A 17,719-nucleotide genomic window follows, 5' to 3' on the forward strand; every position below is an offset into this window, starting at 1 on the left:
ACGTACAGCTTGCCATGGAAGGAGACCTGCATGCATGAAGAAGAATACAGTAGGAAAGTAGAGATTTAGAAGACAGAGCATCTCCAAAACCTCAATCTGTTTTCCATTACTGCATAACAAGTATTATTTATTTCATGTAAATTACTTTTCATAAACCTAACAATTTTTATTATTAATTTTCTGACTAAGAATTACAAAATAACCATAGCTTGCTTCAAGCCGACAATCTCCGTGGGATCAACCCTTACTCACGTAAGGTATTACTTGGACGACCCAGTGCACTTGCTGGTTAGTGGTACGAGTTGTGAAAAGTGTAATTTACAATTCGTGCACCAAGTTTTTAGCGCCGTTGCCGGGGATTGTTTGAGTTTGGACAACTGACGGTTTATTTTGTTGCTTAGATTAGGAAATTTTTTTTCTTTTTGGTTTAGAGTCTTCTATTATTATTTTTGGTTAAAATTTTAAAATCCTTATGTTATTTTTCTATGTTATTTTCAAAAGTTTTCAAAAACCAATAACTTCATAATTTAGTTTTCTGTTTGAGTTTAGTTTCATATTCTAAGTTTGGTGTCAATTACACGATTTTATTTTTCTTTCATTTTTTTTCGAATTATCAGTGCTCAAAATATAAAATTTTTTAAGTTTGGTGTCCTTTGTGTTTCTGTTTTCTTAAAAATTTTAAAAAAGAGTTGTTCATAGTGTTCGTTGTGATATTCAAAGCTTTCCTGTTTGTTTTCTTTGTTTTGATCTAAAAATTTAAGTTTGGTGTCATTTTTACTGTTTTTCTCTTTCTTCGTTAAATTCAAAAATATATTTTCTCTTTATTTTAATTAATTTTTGAATTTTCCCTTAAAAATTCAGATTTTTATTTTAAAACTTTTTATTTTATCTTATCTCAGTTTTGAAATTTCAAAATTCAAAATCTTTTTCAAAAATAATATCTAAAGTTTTTCAAATCTTCTTAATTAAGTACTTATTTTAGTTTTCAAATTTATTTTTCTCTTAGTTTTCGAATTTATATTTTAATTTCTAATTATTTTATTTTATCTTATTATTTTTATTTATTGTTAATTGTTTGGTTTGTTTCTACCTAAATAAAATAAAAACAAAAATATATTTTATTTGCAATTCATTTCAATTCTCTTTTCTTCATCATGAATATAAGTGGAAATGAACAGTCCAGAAGGACTCTGGGGGCCTATGCTAACCCCATTACTGCTGCATATGGGAGTAGCAAGTAGTTTTGAGCTAAATCCTCAGCTCATTGTCATGGTGTAGCAAAATTGCCAGTATTCTGGTCTTCCACAGGAAGAACCTACTGAGTTTCTGGCACAATTTTACAAATTGCTGACACAGTACGTGATAAAGAAGTGGATCAGGATGTCTACAGATTATTACTGTTTCCATTTACTGTAAAAGATCAAGCTAAGAGATGGTTAAATAACCAACCTACAGCAAGCATAAGAACATGGAAACAGTTATCAGACAAATTTCTAAATCAATATTTCCCTCCAAAAAGGATGACACAGCTAAGGCTGGACATCAAAGGCTTTAAACAAGAGGATGATGAATCCCTTTATAACGCCTAGGAGAGGTACAGAGGGATGCTAAGAAAATGCCCCTCTGAAATGTTTTCAGAGTGGGTGCAGTTAGACATCTTCTACTACGGGCTTACAGAAAAAGCTCAGATATCTCTAGACCACTCAGCTCGTGGATCTATACACATGAGAAAGATTATTGAAGAGGCTCAAGAGCTTATCGATATAGTTGCTAGAAATCAGCATCTGTACATAAGTAATGAGTCCTCCATGAAAGAAGAAGCTAAGGCAGTATCAACTGACTTTAGTCCTTAGGAATAAATTGCTGAACTCAATCAGCAACTATCTTCTATAACAAGGCAGTTAGCAGAATTTAAGGAGTTACTACAAGAAACCAAAATTGCAAACAATGATATGGAATCACAATTGAATCAGACAAAACAACAGTTATCAAAACAGATAACAGAGGAGTGTCAAGCAGTTCAATTAAGAAGTGGAAAAATATTAAATATCTCAACTCAAAGCAGCAGAAAGCCAAGAAAGGACCAGCTGACAGAGGATGAGTAACCTGCTACCCAAAATCCCTCTGAGGACAGTAAGAGCTCAGAGAGGAATAAGTCTGGTGTTCAAACACCAGAAAAGGGTGAAAAATTGGCGTTAAACGCCCAATCCATGTCCAGTTCTGGCGTTCAAACGCCAGAAAAGGGTAGGAATCTGGCATTAAACGCCTAATCCACGTCCAATCCTGGCGTTCAAATGCCAATGAGGGATCAGACACCTGCAAGTGCTGATAATAACTCCCTCAAGAAGGTTTCTCAACCTGCCTCTGTAGGAAATAAACCTGCAGATGAAGAATATAAAGCCAAAATGCCTTATCCTCAGAAACTCTGCCAAGCAAAACAGGATAAACAATTTGCCCGCTTTGTAGACTATCTCAGGACTCTTGAAATAAAGATTCTATTTGCAGAGGCACTTGAGCAAATACCCTCTTATGCTAAGTTCATGAAAGAGATCTTAAGTCATAAGAAGGATTGGAGAGAAACAGAAAAAGTTTTTTTCACTGAAGAATGTAGTGCAGTCATTCTAGCAAGCTTACCAGAAAAGCTTAAGGATCCCGGAAGCTTTATGATACCATGCACATTAGAGGGTACTTGTACCAAGACAGCCCTATGTGACCTTGGGGCAAGTATCAATCTAATCCATGAATCTACTATCAGAAAGCTTGGCTTGACTAAAGAGCTCAAACCAACCCGGATATGTCTTCAACTTGCTGATGGCTCCATTAAATACCCATCAGGCATAATTGAGGACATGATTGTCAAGGTTGGGCCATTTGCCTTTCCTACTGACTTTGTAGTGCTGGAGATGGAGGAGCACAAGAGTGCAACTCTCATTCTAGGAAGACCCTTCCTAGCAACTGGACAAACCCTCATTGATGTCCAAAAAGGGGAAGTGACCTTGAGAGTCAATGTGGATGAGTTCAGGCTGAATGCTGTTGAGGAAATGAAGAATCCAGACTCATCAAAAGACTGCATGCGTGTTGATATTATTGACTCCCTGGTAGATGAGATCAAGATGGCTGAGAGTCTCGAATCAGAGCTAGAATATATCTTTAAAGATGTTCAGCCTGATCTGGAGGAATCAAAGGAAATAAAAGAGCCTCTGAAAATTCCTCAGGAAGAGGAGAAACCTCCTAAACCCGAGCTCAAACCACTTTCCGGTGATCATAAGCCCTGCTTTAAATCCACAGGAAGAGAAAGCACTACTTCAAGTGCTAAGGACACACAAGGCAGCTCTTGGGTGGTCCATAAGTGATCTTAAGGGCATTAGCCCAGCAAGATGCATGCACAAGATCCTATTGGAGGACGATGCTAAGCCAGTGGTTCAACCACAGAGGCGGCTAAATCCAGCTATGAAGGAGGTGGTGCAGAAAGAGGTCACCAAGTTACTGGAGGCTGGGATTATTTATCCTATTTCTGATAGCCCCTGGTTGAGCCCTGTCCAAGTTGTCCCCAAGAAGGGAGGCATGACAGTGGTTCATAATGAAAAGAATAAACTGGTTCCTACAAGAACAGTTACAGGGTGGCGTATGTGTATTGACTACAGAAGGCTCAATACAGCCACCAAGAAGGATCACTTTCCTTTACCATTCATAGACCAGATGCTAGAGAGACTAGCAGGTCATGAATATTATTGCTTTTTGGATGGCTATTCAGGTTACAACCAAATTGCAGTAGATCCTCAGGACCAAGAGAAAACAGCATTCACAAGTCCTTCTGGAGTGTTTGCCTACAGAAGGATGCCTTTTGGTCTGTGCAATGCACCTGTAACCTTTCAGAGGTGCATGCTCTCTATCTTCTCTGATATGGTAGAAAAATTTCTAGAAGTCTTCATGGATGACTTTTTAGTATTTGGAGACTCATTTAGCTCCTGCCTTGACCATTTAGCACTTGTTCTGAAAAGATGCCAAGAGACCAACCAAGTTTTAAACTGAGAAAAATGTCACTTTATGGTGACTGAAGGAATTGTCCTTGGGCATAACATTTCAAACAAGGGAATAGAGGTAGATCAAGCTAAAGTGGAAGTAATTGAAAAATTACCACCACCTGCCAATGTTAAGGCAATCATAAGCTTTCTAGGGCATGCAGGATTCTAAAAGAGGTTTATAAAGGATTTTTCAAAAATTGCAAAACCTCTGAGTAATCTGCTAGCTGCTGACATGCCATTTGTGTTTGACACAGAGCGTCTGCAGGTGTTTGAAACTCTGAAAGCTAAGCTGGTCACAGCTCCAGTTATTTCTGCACCAGACTGGACATTACCATTCGAACTAATGTGTGATGCCAGTGACCATGCCATTGGTGCAGTATTGGGACAGAGGCATAACAAGCTTCTGCATGCCATTTATTACGCTAGCCGTGTTTTAAATGATGCACAGATAAATTACATAACCACAGAAAAAGAGTTGCTTGCAGTGGTTTATGACATTGACAAGTTTAGATCATACTTAGTAGGATCAAAAGTGACTGTGTATACTGACCATGCTGCTCTTAAATATCTACTTACAAATCAGGATTCAAAACCCAGGCTCATAAGATAGGTGTTGCTTCTGCAAGAGTTTGATATAGAAATAAGAGACAGAAAAGGGACAGAGAACCAAGTGGCTTATCATCTGTCCCGAATAGAACCAGTAGAAGAGGCGTCCTCCCCCTCTATTAAGATCTCTGAAACATTTCCGGATGAGCAATTGTTTGCCATTCAGGAAACACCATGGTTTGCAGATATTGCGAACTATAAAGCTGCAAGATTCGTACCCAAAGAGTACAGCAGGCAGCAGATAAAGAAATTGATTTCTGATGCAAAGTACTACTTATGGGATGAACCATATCTCTTTAAGAGATGTGCAGGGAGAATAATCCATAGATGTGTGCCCAAGGAAGAGGCACAGAAGATCTTATGGCATTGCCATGGATCAAATATATGGAGGCCATTTCGGAGGTGAGCGAACAGCCACCAAGGTTCTCCAATGTGGCTTCTACTGGCCTACTCTCCATAGAGACTCCCGAGAATTCGTACGTAATTATGACAGTTGCCAGAGAGCTGGTAATCTGCCTCATGGTTATGCCATGCCTCAACAAGGGATCCTGGAGATTGAGTTGTTTGATGTATGGGGTATTGACTTCATGGGGCCTTTCCCGCCATCAAACTCAAACACGTATATTCTGGTGGCCATAGACTATGTATCTAAATGGGTAGAGGCGATTGCAACACCCACTAATGATACTAAGACAGTGCTGAAGTTCCTCCAGAAACATATCTTCAGCAGGTTTGGTGTCCGTAAAGTACTAATCAGTGATGGGGGCACTCATTTCTGCAATAAACAGCTTTACTCTGCCATGGTCCGATATGGAATTCGCCACAAAGTAGCAACTCCATATCATCCACAGACAAATGGGTAGGCTGAAGTCTCTAATAGAGAACTAAAGAGAATTCTGGAACGGACTGTAATTGCCCATAGAAGGGATTGGGCAAAAAGCTTGGATAATGCTCTGTGGGTATACAGAACAGCATTCAAGACTCCTATAGGAACCTCTCCATACCATCTTGTGTATGGCAAGGCCTATCATCTGCTCGTGGAACTGGAGCATAAGGCCTACTGGGCAACCAGATTCCTGAACCTAGATGCTAAGTTAGCTGGAGAGAAGAGATTACTCCAGTTAAATGAGCTAGAGGAATTCAGACTCAATGCTTTCGAAAATGCAAAAATTTACAAGGAGAAAGCAAAAAGGTGGCATGATAAGAAACTATCATCCAGAGTCTTTGAACCAGGACAAAAGGTTCTGCTGTTTAACTCTAGGCTCAAATTATTCCCAGGAAACTGAAATCCCGGTGGAGAAGACCATATGTGATTACAAGTGTGTTACCTTATGGCTATGTAGAGCTTCAAGACATTGATTCTAATAAGAAGTTCATTGTTAATGGATAAAGAGTCAAGCATTATCTTGAAGGCAATTTTGAGCAAGAATGCTCAAAGCTGAGACTAGATTAAAAGCTCAGCACGGTCCAGCTAAAGACAATAAAGAAGCGCTTGCTGGGAGGCAACCCAGCCATTAGCAAGGTTTATTTGTTATTCAAATAATAATTATATGAGTTTGATATAAATTATTTTCAAGATTATTTAACAATTGTAGGAGTTAACAGAGTTACAGAAGAATTTAGAGCATAAAGCAGAGAAAAGGAGCTCACTGGCACAAAAACGCCAGTAAGGGGTATTGTGGGCGTTAAACACCCAAAAGAAGTACCAACTCGGCGTTTAACGCCAGTAAAGATACCTTTTTGGGTGGTAAATGCCAGAATGGGTACCATTCTGGGCGTTTAACGCCAGAATTGCAGCATCCTGGGCGTTTAGAAAAATGCCCAGTGACAGGATTTCTGGCGTTTAACGCTAGCCAGAAGCAACAGCTGGGCGTTAAATGCCCAAAACAAGCAATAAATGGGCGTTAAACACCAGAATGAGAGCCATTCTGGGCGTTTAACGCCAGGAATGTGGAGGGGAGGAAGTTTTGTTTCCAACTCAAATTTTTTTCAAATTTTCATGATTCCATCCAAATTTCTTGCATAAACATGTTACAAATTGTCATCTTTCAATTTCAATTTCAAAAAAATCAGACAAATTAAAAATAATTTTTTCTTTAATCCAAAAAAAATCTTTCTCAAATCCTCTTCAAATTCTTTTCAAATTTTTTTCAAAACTAATCTATCTTTTTAAATTTCTTCTCAAATATTTTTTTTCAACTCATATTATCTTTTCAAATTCAATTTTATCATCTTCAAATCTCTCTCATATCTTTTCAATTTTAAAATTGCATCTTTTGAATATCATATTTATCTTTTACAAATCATATCTTCTATCATATCTTTTTCAAAATTTTCGTGCCCACCCACCCCTCCCTTTTAAATTGCCATTCGGCCACCTCCTCTCCTCTACCATTCGAATTTGGCTCTCCTTCTATTCCTCTCCCTTCCTTTCTTTTGCTTGAGGATAAGCAAACCTCTAAGTTTGGTGTGTTTTTCCGTGATCACCAAGCCAAGACTCACTAAGATCATGGCCCCCAAGGGAAAACAAACCACTTCAAGAGGGAAAAAAGAGAATAATCCAAAACCACTTTGGAATCAAGAGAGGTTCTTAACAAAAGAACATGCAGACCATTACTACAAAATAATGGGTCTAAGATCAGTGATCTCGGAAGTTAAATTCGATCTGAAGGAAGACGAATATCCAGAGATCCAAGAGCAAATTCGAAAAAGGGGCTGGGAAATCCTAGCTAATCTTGAGACAAAGGAGGGAAGAAGCATGGTTCAGAAATTCTACTCAAATCTGTGGCAAACAGATAAGCAGAGAAGGACTGGAACCGCCTTCTACACCTTTCGAACCATGGTCAGAGGGAAGGCTATTTACTTCCACCTTGACAAAATAAGAGAGGTCTTCAAGCTGCAACAACTACAAGATAACCCGGACTCCTTTAATAGGAGAATGGTGAGATCAGATAAGCGCTTGGACCAAGTTCTAGAGGACATATGCATCCCTGAAACCAAGTGAACAACCAACACAAAGGGTGTCCCAAATCAACTCAAGAGAGGAGATCTCAAACCAGTCGCTAGGGGCTGGCTGGACTTCATTGGGCGTTCCATACTGCCCACCAGTAACCGCTCTGAGGTCACTCTCAAAAGAGCAATGATGATCCATTGTATTATGTAGGGAAATAAAGTGGAGATTTATCATCTGATTTCTTGTGAGCTCTATACAATTGCAAATAAAAACTCCAAAGAAGCCAAATTGGCTTACCCAAGCTTAATTTCTCTGCTATCTAAAGATGCTGGGGTAAAGATGAGAGTGGATGAGTACATCTCAGTCGAGCACCCAATCACCAAAAAGTCAATGGAAGGACAACAAGTGCAAGATAACTCCATCAAAAGGAGAGCACAGGAGTTTCTCCCAGAAATCCGTCAGATTGACTACTGGACCCGCCTAGAAGCATCTGTCACCAAGCTGCAAGAAGCTATGGACCAAATGAAAATAGCAAGTTCAAAATAGCATGCTCTACAAACTGCTGAAGGAACAAGAGAAGCAGGAGCGTGAGCTACAGGAGCTGAAGCGCCAGAAGCTATCTCTTGAAGGACTAGACACCCCACAGATTGAAGGAGCATCCATCTCCCAAAATAAAGGTTGTTGAGTCCTAATCTTAACTCTGTGATAACTTTTGCTATTAGAAATCTACCTTAGGAGTCACATGAATAATAGAAATTAGTATCTTTATTTTTATTTTTATTATCTCCAAGTAAGCTATAATTTATTTTTCTCATCATCATTAAACATGAATAAAATAGCAGATTTTTAGAATAAGGAGGTAGTTTTATTTTCGAGTTCTTAATAAGAAAAATTCAAATTATTTATATGTGGTGGCAATACTTTTTGTCTTCTGAATGAATGCTTGAACAGTGCATAATTTTTTATAGTGAAGTTTATGAATGTTAAATTTGTTGGCTCTTGAAAGAATAATGAAAAAGGAGAAATGTTATTGATAATCTAAAAAATCATAAAATTGATTCTTGAAGCAAGAAAAAGCAGTGAATACAAAGCTTGTGAAAAAAAATGGCGAAAAATAAAAGAAAAAGAAAGAAAAAGAAAAAGCAAGCAGAAAAAGCCAATAGCCCTTTAAACCAAAAGCCAATGGTAAAAAGGATCCAAGGCTTTGAGCATTAATCGATAGAAGGGCCTAAAGGAATAAAATCCTGGCCTAAGCGGCTAAACCAGGCTGTCCTTACCCATGTGCTTGTGGTGTGAAGGTGTCAAGTGAAAAACTTGAGACTGAGCAGTTAAAGTCGTGGTCCAAAGCAAAAAGAGTGTGCTTAAGAACTCTAGACACCTCTTACTGGGGGCTTTAGCAAAGCTAAGTCACAATCTGAAAATGTTCACCCAGTTATGTGTCTGTGGCATTTATGTATCCGGTGGTAATACTGGAAAACAAAGTGCTTAGGGCCACAGCCAAGACTCATAAAGTAGTTCTGTTCAAGAATCAACATACTAAACTAGGAGAATCAATAACACTATCTGGATTCTGAATTCTTATAGATGCCAATCATTCTAAACTTCAAAGGATAAATTGAGGTGCCAAAACTGTTCAGAAGCAAAATGCTACTAGTCCCACTCATTTAATGAGAATTTGAGCTTCATATAAAAATCTGAGATGTTATTGCCTCTTGATTTTCTTTCTATCCTGTTTTATTTATCTAGTTGCTTGAGGACAAGTAATAGTTTAAGTTTGGTGTTGTGATGAGCGGATATTTTATAAGCTTTTTGGGGGTATTTTCATATAGTTTTTAGTAGGATTTCACTACTTTTTAGTATATTTTTATTAGTTTTTATGCAAAAATCATATTTCTGGACTTTACTATGATTTTGTGTGTTTTTCTGTGATTTCAGGTATTTTTTGACTGAAATTGAGGGACTTGAGCAAAAATTTGATTCAGAAGCTGAAAAAGGACTGCAGATGCTGTTGGATTCTGACCTCCCTGTACTCAAAATGGATTTTCTGGAGCTACAGAAACCCAATTGGGGCGCTCTTAATTGCGTTGGAAAGTAGACATCCAGGGCTTTCTAGCAATATATAATAGTTCATACTTTGCCCAAGTTTTGACGACGCAAACTGGCGTTTAAACGCCAAATTTCTGCCCTATTCTGACATTAAACGCCAGAAACAGGTTACAAACCAGAGTTAAACGCCACAAACAGGCTGCAACCTGGCGTTTAACTCCAAGAGAAGACTCTACATGTGTAAAACTCAATGCTCAGCCCAAGCACACATCAAGTGGGTCCCGGAAGTGGATTTCTGCACTATCTATCTTAGTTTACTCATTTTCTGTAAACCTAGGTCACTAGTTTAGTATAAAAGCTACTTTTAGAGACTTACTATGGACCTCATGACATTTTATAAGTTTCATATTGTATTTTGACGGCATGAGTCTCTAAACTCCATGGTTAGGGATGAGGAGCTCTGCTGTGTTTCGATGAATTAATGCAATTACTACTGTTTTTCATTCAATCACGCGTGTTTCTATTCTAAGATATTCACGCACTTCAACATGATGAATGTGATGATCTGTGACACTCATCACCATTCTTAACCTATGAACCCATGCCTAACAACCACCTTTGTTCTATCTGTACTAGCTTGAGTGTGTATCTCTTAGCCTCCTGGTTCACGATCAGAGTCTTCGTGGTATAGGCTAGAATTAGTGACGGCCATTCCTGAGATCCGAAAAGTCTAAACCTTGTCTGTGGTATTCTGAGTAGGCTCTGGGAAGGGATTACTGTGTCGAGCTTCAAACTCGCGAGTGTTTGGCGTAGTGACAAACGCAAAAGAATCAATGGAATCTATTCCAACATGAGTGAGAACCGATAGATAATTAGCCGTCCGGTGACAGCGCATTTGGACCATTTTCACTGAGAGGATGGATGGTAGCCATTGACAATGGTGATCTACCAACATACAGCTTGCCATGGAAGAAGACCTGCGCGCGTGGAGAAGAAGACAGTAGGAAAGCAGAGATTCAGAAGACAGAGCATCTCCAAAACCTCAATCTATTTTCCATTACTGCATAACAAGTATTATTTATTTCATGTTAATTACTTTTCATAAACCTAACCATTTTTATTATTAATTTCCTGACTAAGAATTACAAAATAACCATAGCTTGCTTCAAGCCGACAATTTCCGTGGGATCGACCCTTACTCACGTAAGGTATTACTTGGACGACCAGTGCACTTGCTGGTTAGTGGTACGAGTTGTGAAAGGTGTGATTTACAATTCGTGCACCAGTAACCAAGAATGGTCTCCCTAAGATGATCGGGTGATGATGGCTCTCTTCCATTTCAAGAACTACAAAATCAGTGGGGAGGAACTAATTTTCCACTTTGACCAGTATATTCTCGACTACTCCTTCAGCTTGCTTCTGAGTCTTGTCAGCCAATTGGATGATTACATCTGTGGACTTAAGCTTGTTGATTTTCAATCTTTTCATGAAAGACAGAGGCATCAAATTTATGCTGGCTCCCAAATCACAGAATCCTCTATCAATCATGATATCTCCTATTGCACAGGGAATGTGAAAGCTTCCCGGATCCCCTTTCTTTATGGGTAATGTCTTCTGAATGAGAGCACTGCAGTCCTTGTTCATCACCACTGTTTGGCCACCTTTCAGGTTGCTCTTCCTAGCTAGTAACTCCTGTATCCACTTGATACAAGTAGGCATCTGTTTGAGGATTTCGAGGAAGGGAATGTTGACATGAAGATTCTTAAATACATCCAAGAATCGGGTGTATGTGCTCCTCTTCTCACTGCCCATGAGTATCTGTGGGAATGGTGCTTGTGGCAAATATGGTTGCAGGGTTTTTTTCTCTTCTGATTCTCTACTTTGGGTAGGATCAGTCCTTTGCTCAATCTCTTCTTTCCTTTCCTCTGAAACTCTTTGATTATGTTCTATAGGATTGCTAATTTCTTCCTTCCAAACCTCCTCAGTGTCACTAGGGAAGCTATCAGTGGATTTGAGAATTTGTTAAGATAGGTATCCCACTTGTGACTCGAGCTACTTGATAATTTTTCCTCGACTTTTCATACTCGTCCTCACTTCCTCCTTGAATGTTTTGTTATCTTCAGACTCCCTGTAGAGGTTTTCAAGCATGGCTTCGATCTTGGAGAATCTATCATCAGATGGTGGGTTGGAAGTGGGGTGTTGAGGCTGGTTGGCTTGGGCTTGGTATGGTGGCTGTGAATAAGTGTTTTGTATGTTCTGATATGGTCTTTGGTTGGAGTGTTGGTGAGTGGAGTTATTATAATGGTTTTGATTGTGAGGTCTGTGGTTTTGGTTTTGGTTTGGTTGGTTTCTCCACCCAAAGTTTGGGTGGTTCTTCCAACCAGGGTTGTAAGTTTTGGAGTAAGGGTCATGCTCTTGTCTTGCAGAATTTCCACTGTAGTTGACTTCTTCTTCCTCTATGTTTGGCTCTTCTGGTGCTAATGGTTGGGTGTGGATTGCTGCTACTTGGCTTGCCTCCATATTCTTTGTGAGATCGCCAACTGCTTGGCAATTATCTTGTTCTGAGCCAAAATTGCATCCATATTGTTCAGCTCCATAACTCCCTTATTGTTGCTTCTCTCAGAGGCATAAAAATACTCATTGTCAGTCACTGTCTCTATAACATCAATGGCTTCTTCAATGGTCTTCTTCTTGTTAAGGGAACCTCCAGATGAATAGTCTACAGCTTTCTTTGATTCACGATTCAGCCCTTCATAAAAGATATGAATCTGCACCCACTCATTAAACATATCAGGGGGACATTTTCTTGTCAAGTCTTTGAATCTCTCCCAGGCTTCATAAATAGCCTCACCATCCTACTGTCTGAATGTTTGAACCTCTGTTCTCAGCCTATTGACTCTTTATGGAGGATAGAACCTTGCCAAGAATTTGTTAACTACATCTTCCAAGTTGTGAGGCTTTCCTTTGGAAATGATTCTAGCCACTTGGATGCTTTATCCCTTAGAGAGAAGGGAATAAAAGCATCTTGTGGGCGTCAGGATGAACTCCATTTGATTTCACTGTGTCACAGATTCTTAGGAATGTAGTGAGATGCTGATTAGGATCTTCTTGGGCGCTTCCTCCAAAAGAACAATTGTTTTGAACTAGTTTCCTGGGTTTGGATTGATGTAGGAGCCTAAAACTCTCCTCTCTTTTCTAGCAGGGTTGGCTGCACCCCTTCTGGCATGATTGTTCACCTCTCCTTCATGATGGTTTTCCATATCATCTTCCATGGTTATATCTAAGTCTTCCTCCTCTTTTTCTGCACCAACAGCCCTTTTTCCTTTAGCTTCCCTCCTTAATCTCAAGAAGGTCCTCTCCGGTTCACTATCAAAAGAGGTTGAGACCTCTCTTCTACCTGTCATACAATGAACAAGTACAAGAAATAGCAAGTGCAGAGTCTACTAAAATAGAGTATAGTTAGCTTGGTTAGAGCAATTTATCAAACAGTTAATGAGTTAGTGGATTAGTTTTGCTGAAAAGTAAAGAAATAAAGAAAAATTAAAGAGAAACAACTAAAAATTGCAGAGAACGAAATTGAACAAATAAAATTAAAATTCAATTAATCAAAAGAAAAGAAAATTTCTCAATTTAGTAATTGTCAATACAAAACCAATCCCTGGTAACGGCGCCATAAACTTGATTCACTCGGAAACTGTCTCTCAACAATTTCCTACCGGCAAGTGCAGCAGATTGTCGTCAAGTAAAAACTCACTGTAGAGTGAGGTCGAATCCCACAGGGATTGGTTGGTTGATCAATGTTAATTAGAGAATTATGCTAGTTGAGCAAAATCAAAATTGGATTGAGATTGCAAAATGTAAATTTGGCGGGAAACTTAAATTGTAAGAAATTAAATGACAAAAATTAAAGTGCGAAAAATTAAATGACAGAAGCTTAAATTGCATGAAATTAAATGGAAATGGGAGTTAAGCATGAAATTAAAGAGCAGAAAGTAAATAGAATGGGTAGATCAGAGATGGGGATTCATTAGGTTACAGGAGATATTGAATTCTCCAGATCAAATCATTTTTATCTCTTCCTCAATCAATGCATTCATTGATATTGCTTGGCAATCTTAGATGATTGGATCCCAATGACTTGGCTCACTAATCTCTCTAAGCATGAACAACTGCCCAATGTCTTGATTTAATTGCTCATGGGAAGAGTTGAAGTTCGGTCCTTAACTATACCACACAAATTCATAGATCAAAGTATTGGTAGGATTAAATGTCACAATATCCATCCAACCCCCAATCTAATCCAATGTGAGAAAGCAATTCTAGCATGAATTCTTCATCCCTCTCTCAAGGATCCGAAGAATTCCAATTATGGATAGCTTCTTTGTCAAGACAACTATCCAATTGAATTAAGATCAAAAGCTTTCTAACAAAAATCAAGAGAAAAGGAAGAAGAAGAAGATGAAAACTACTATTGATCCATTGAATTACAATAGAGCTCCCTAACCCAATGAAAAGGGTTTAGTTTTTCATAGCTCTCAAAATGGAAAATAAAAATGAAAGATACGTCGCAGAATTCAAAGATTTGCAGCAAAGTAAATTTGGCAGAATGTCAGTATCCCTCCCAGCTAAAAATTAAAAAAAGTCTTCCTCTAACTTAAATTCTAAGCTATTTATACACTTTCTTTTCTTTATCTTCAACCTCTGAACTGGGCTTTTAGCCTTGATTGGATTGGGTTGAAGTTGCTCCAATTGATTTCCCTTGCTGTTCAGAAGAGATCTATTTGAATGGCAAATTTCTACTGATTACGTTGGAGTCAACGTTTGATGGCCAATGTTGACTCAAACGCGTTTCTGAAAAATCAGTTCTGCTTGCTGTCATTGGTGTTTGAATCAACGTTGGAGTGCCAACGTTCTTCTACCCACGTGTGTACGTACGCTACGCATGCGCGTGGATGCAAAGTCCCAATTTTCAGTTTTTAAAAGCATATAGAAGAACGTTGGCCTCAGTGTTGGATTGGCAACGTTCCCTCCAACGTTGGCCTATCCACGCATGCGCGTGATGCATGCGTGCGCATGGATTCTCAAAAGTTCAACTTGCGCGTATGCGCCATAGACGCGTGCGCGTCGTTGCTCATTTTCAAATCTATTATTTTGAGATCAGAATCGCGCACGTTGGCCACCAACATTTGAGGTAGCGTTTGAGGTCCAACGTTACCCATCCACGCATACGTGTCAGCTACGCATGCGCGTGGATTGTCAGAATTTCCAATCCACGTGTGCGCGTACAGCACACGTGCACGTTGCTACAAATTTCCAAATTCTCCAGAAAGCTCATTTTATCACAACGTTGAGGGTAACGTTGGCTTGCCAACGTTCCCTCCAACGTGGGCACCAACAGTTTATGCAGAATCTTGCTCTGCTTTCTTCCCAACGTTTGAGGCAATGTTGGTGGTCCAACGTGGCCACCAACGTTGCTTCTTATGCTTCCTTTCCATGCTCCTTCTTCAACTTCCTCCCATGATTTCCTTCTCCTGTCATCCACCAATTCATGCATCAAAGCCTTGCTAAAGTCATGAGAATACTCATCATTCTTAGCACACAAGTAATTATAGCACAATTCTCATGAAATTGCATCAAATTAACCATGGTTGGATGAATCTAGGCATACATAAATTCCTAACCCAGTTGCTTACTTATAACTCAAGAAAGTGGATAAAACCTATTAAAAACATAGAAAAAGGCTAGTGAAACTAGCCTAAGATGCCCTGGCATCAATCCCAAAGGAAAAGAAACTAATACCATAGAACTTGGAGGAATCCGAGCTCGCGAAGAACTCCGCCCTCAGCTGGAAAGTGAGACCAAAGAAGTTCAAATCGGAGACACTCAAGACAAAACAACACACATAGGGGCGAATCTAAATGAAGACCTAAAGAAGCTACTAACAAAGCTCCTAAAAGATGATTCCGACCTCTTTGCATGGAAGGCCGCTGACATGCTCAGTATTGATCACGGACTAATGTGTCATAAATTACCCGTATATCCTTGGTCTCGGCCAGTACAACAGAAGCGTAGGAAGCTTGGACCAGAGAGGTCGCAAGCCATTGAAGAGTAGGTACAGGCCTTGTTGGAGGCAGGGTTCATAAGGGAGGTAAAATACCCATTATGGCTAGCCATGCAGAGGGAAAATTCGATTCCACACAAACTCACCGGCAAGTGTACCGGGTCGCATCAAGTAGTAAAACTCACAAAAAGTGAGGTTGATCCCACAGGGATTGATGGATCAAGCAACTTTAGTGAGTGATCAAACTAGTCAAGCAGACAGTAGTGAATTGGGTGAAATTGAAGCAGCAAAAAGTAAATTGCAGTGAATTTAAAGTGCAGAAGTTAAATAAGCAGAAGCTTAAAGAGCAAGAAAAGTAAATTGCATCAAATGAAAAGGGGAATTGGGTGCAAGGAAACTAAAGGAAGCAGTAGATCAAGAATTTGAAAAGAACTTGAGAACAAGTAACAAGAAATTTAAATTGCAGGAAAATTTAAATCAGACTGAATCATGAACAAAAATGTAAAGTTTGCAGAAAAGGAAATTGTAGCAGAGGATTTGTAGAAATTAAGATTGCATAAACTGAATTTAATATAACTGAAATTGTAGAAAGTGCAGAAAAGAAAAGTGTATCAAAGAGAACCTTCTATTCTACTCTTACTCCTACTCCTACTCCTACTGCTGCCTACCACTAATGCAGCCTACGCCAGTATAATAATACTTAGCAATAACTTCTTATACTGCTCTCTGCACCTTCTAAATTTTAATTCTATGGACCTTTTTTTATTTTTTCTTATGAATGTATCTATAAATATGGAGTACAAAGTATTGAAGAAAATAGTTCTATTGCATGTTGCAATGAAGCTTCTTTCAGATGAGGAAAAATTCATGCAAGTGCTTTGTTGCGGAGGGGAATTTGGAGCTTAAATGAAAATTTTTGTACTGTTTTCTCGTTGGTGCTTGAGGAGAATCATAAATTCCTGGTACAAATTTTAATTACTTAATTACTATACTAATTGTATATTGTAATAATCCAGAAGTTTGTGTTAAGCTGACCAAGTTTATTTTTATTCCTATTAGCATAATGCTGATGAATTTTTATAGTAGAATGTGAACCTAGTTTAATTTGGAATTGTTAATACATGCATAAATTAGATTATTTCTTATAATATTTTTATATATATCATTTTTGTTGGTTCAATTTGTTCTTGATATTTTGCTGCAGGCTAGTATTGGAATGGATAACTTGAACGCTTAATGCACAAAGTGAAGCAGTTTTAGGTTGATTCTGATCTTTTACCAAGTATTTAGATTGATGATCATCTCTATTAGTGTAATTTGATATATTATGAGCAGTTCTAACTTGTATTGTTTCTGTATTTTTCTTCGGTTTTTAGTTTTGGAATTTGAACTCGAGATTTATTTTGTATTTGAGTATTAGTTTTTTAATGTATAAAACAATTATAGTAAATTATATATGTCACTAACTATGGTTTGATTTGTCTTGTAATAAAAATTGCATACTATATTTGTAGGTTTGGTAATAAAAAAGGATTGAAAATTTATAGTGTAGTAATGAAGATCAAGTAAGGAAAAGAAAATTTTTTTTTTTAATTTAACAAGGCTTTTTCCACGCTTTTAAAGCGTGGCTGTATCTCTCTCTATGGCCATGCTTTAAAAGCGTGGCTGTATCTCTCCCTATCGCCACGCTTCAAAAGTGTGGCCGTATCTCCCATATGGCCACGCATTTAAAGCGTGGTCATATCTCTCGCATACGGGCACGCTTTAACGGGTGGCCGGTTGCAAAAAGCGTGGCAAAAGAAAAAGCGTGGCGATAGAGCAACCGCCACCCTTTCATACACCACCTTTTCAAAAGTGTGGCGGTAGCTCAAAAAGCATGGCGAAAAGCTATTGCCACGCTTTTTTCAGCTTTTCGCCACGCTTTAAAAGCATGGCCATAGACGTGTTTTCTTGTAGTGCAATATGAGTAATTGTTGTAGCAGTATGAGTGATCTTGTGGTTTTGGGAGGTGTTTATTCTCTATCATTT

General features: G+C 38.6%; 1 protein-coding gene and 1 non-coding gene across 2 annotated transcripts; one reads left to right on the forward strand and one right to left on the reverse strand.

Annotated features, from left to right (window-relative positions):
• Window positions 1–10,998: 10,998 nt before the first annotated feature.
• LOC107620745 (uncharacterized) lies at window positions 10,999–11,442 on the reverse strand. The gene has a single exon (XM_016322869.1). It carries the CDS (start codon window positions 11,440–11,442, stop codon window positions 10,999–11,001), a length of 444 nt encoding a protein of 147 aa, XP_016178355.1.
• Window positions 11,443–12,413: 971 nt separating this feature from the next.
• LOC148580442 (small nucleolar RNA R71) lies at window positions 12,414–12,521 on the forward strand. Its single transcript, XR_015899730.1, has one exon. It is a non-coding gene; the product is annotated as a small nucleolar RNA R71 (small nucleolar RNA).
• Window positions 12,522–17,719: the final 5,198 nt, after the last annotated feature.

This window comes from Arachis ipaensis, chromosome B10, assembly GCF_059453495.1.
Source record: "Arachis ipaensis isolate K30076 ecotype BB chromosome B10, ASM5945349v1, whole genome shotgun sequence".
Taxonomy (NCBI): domain Eukaryota; kingdom Viridiplantae; phylum Streptophyta; class Magnoliopsida; order Fabales; family Fabaceae; genus Arachis; species Arachis ipaensis.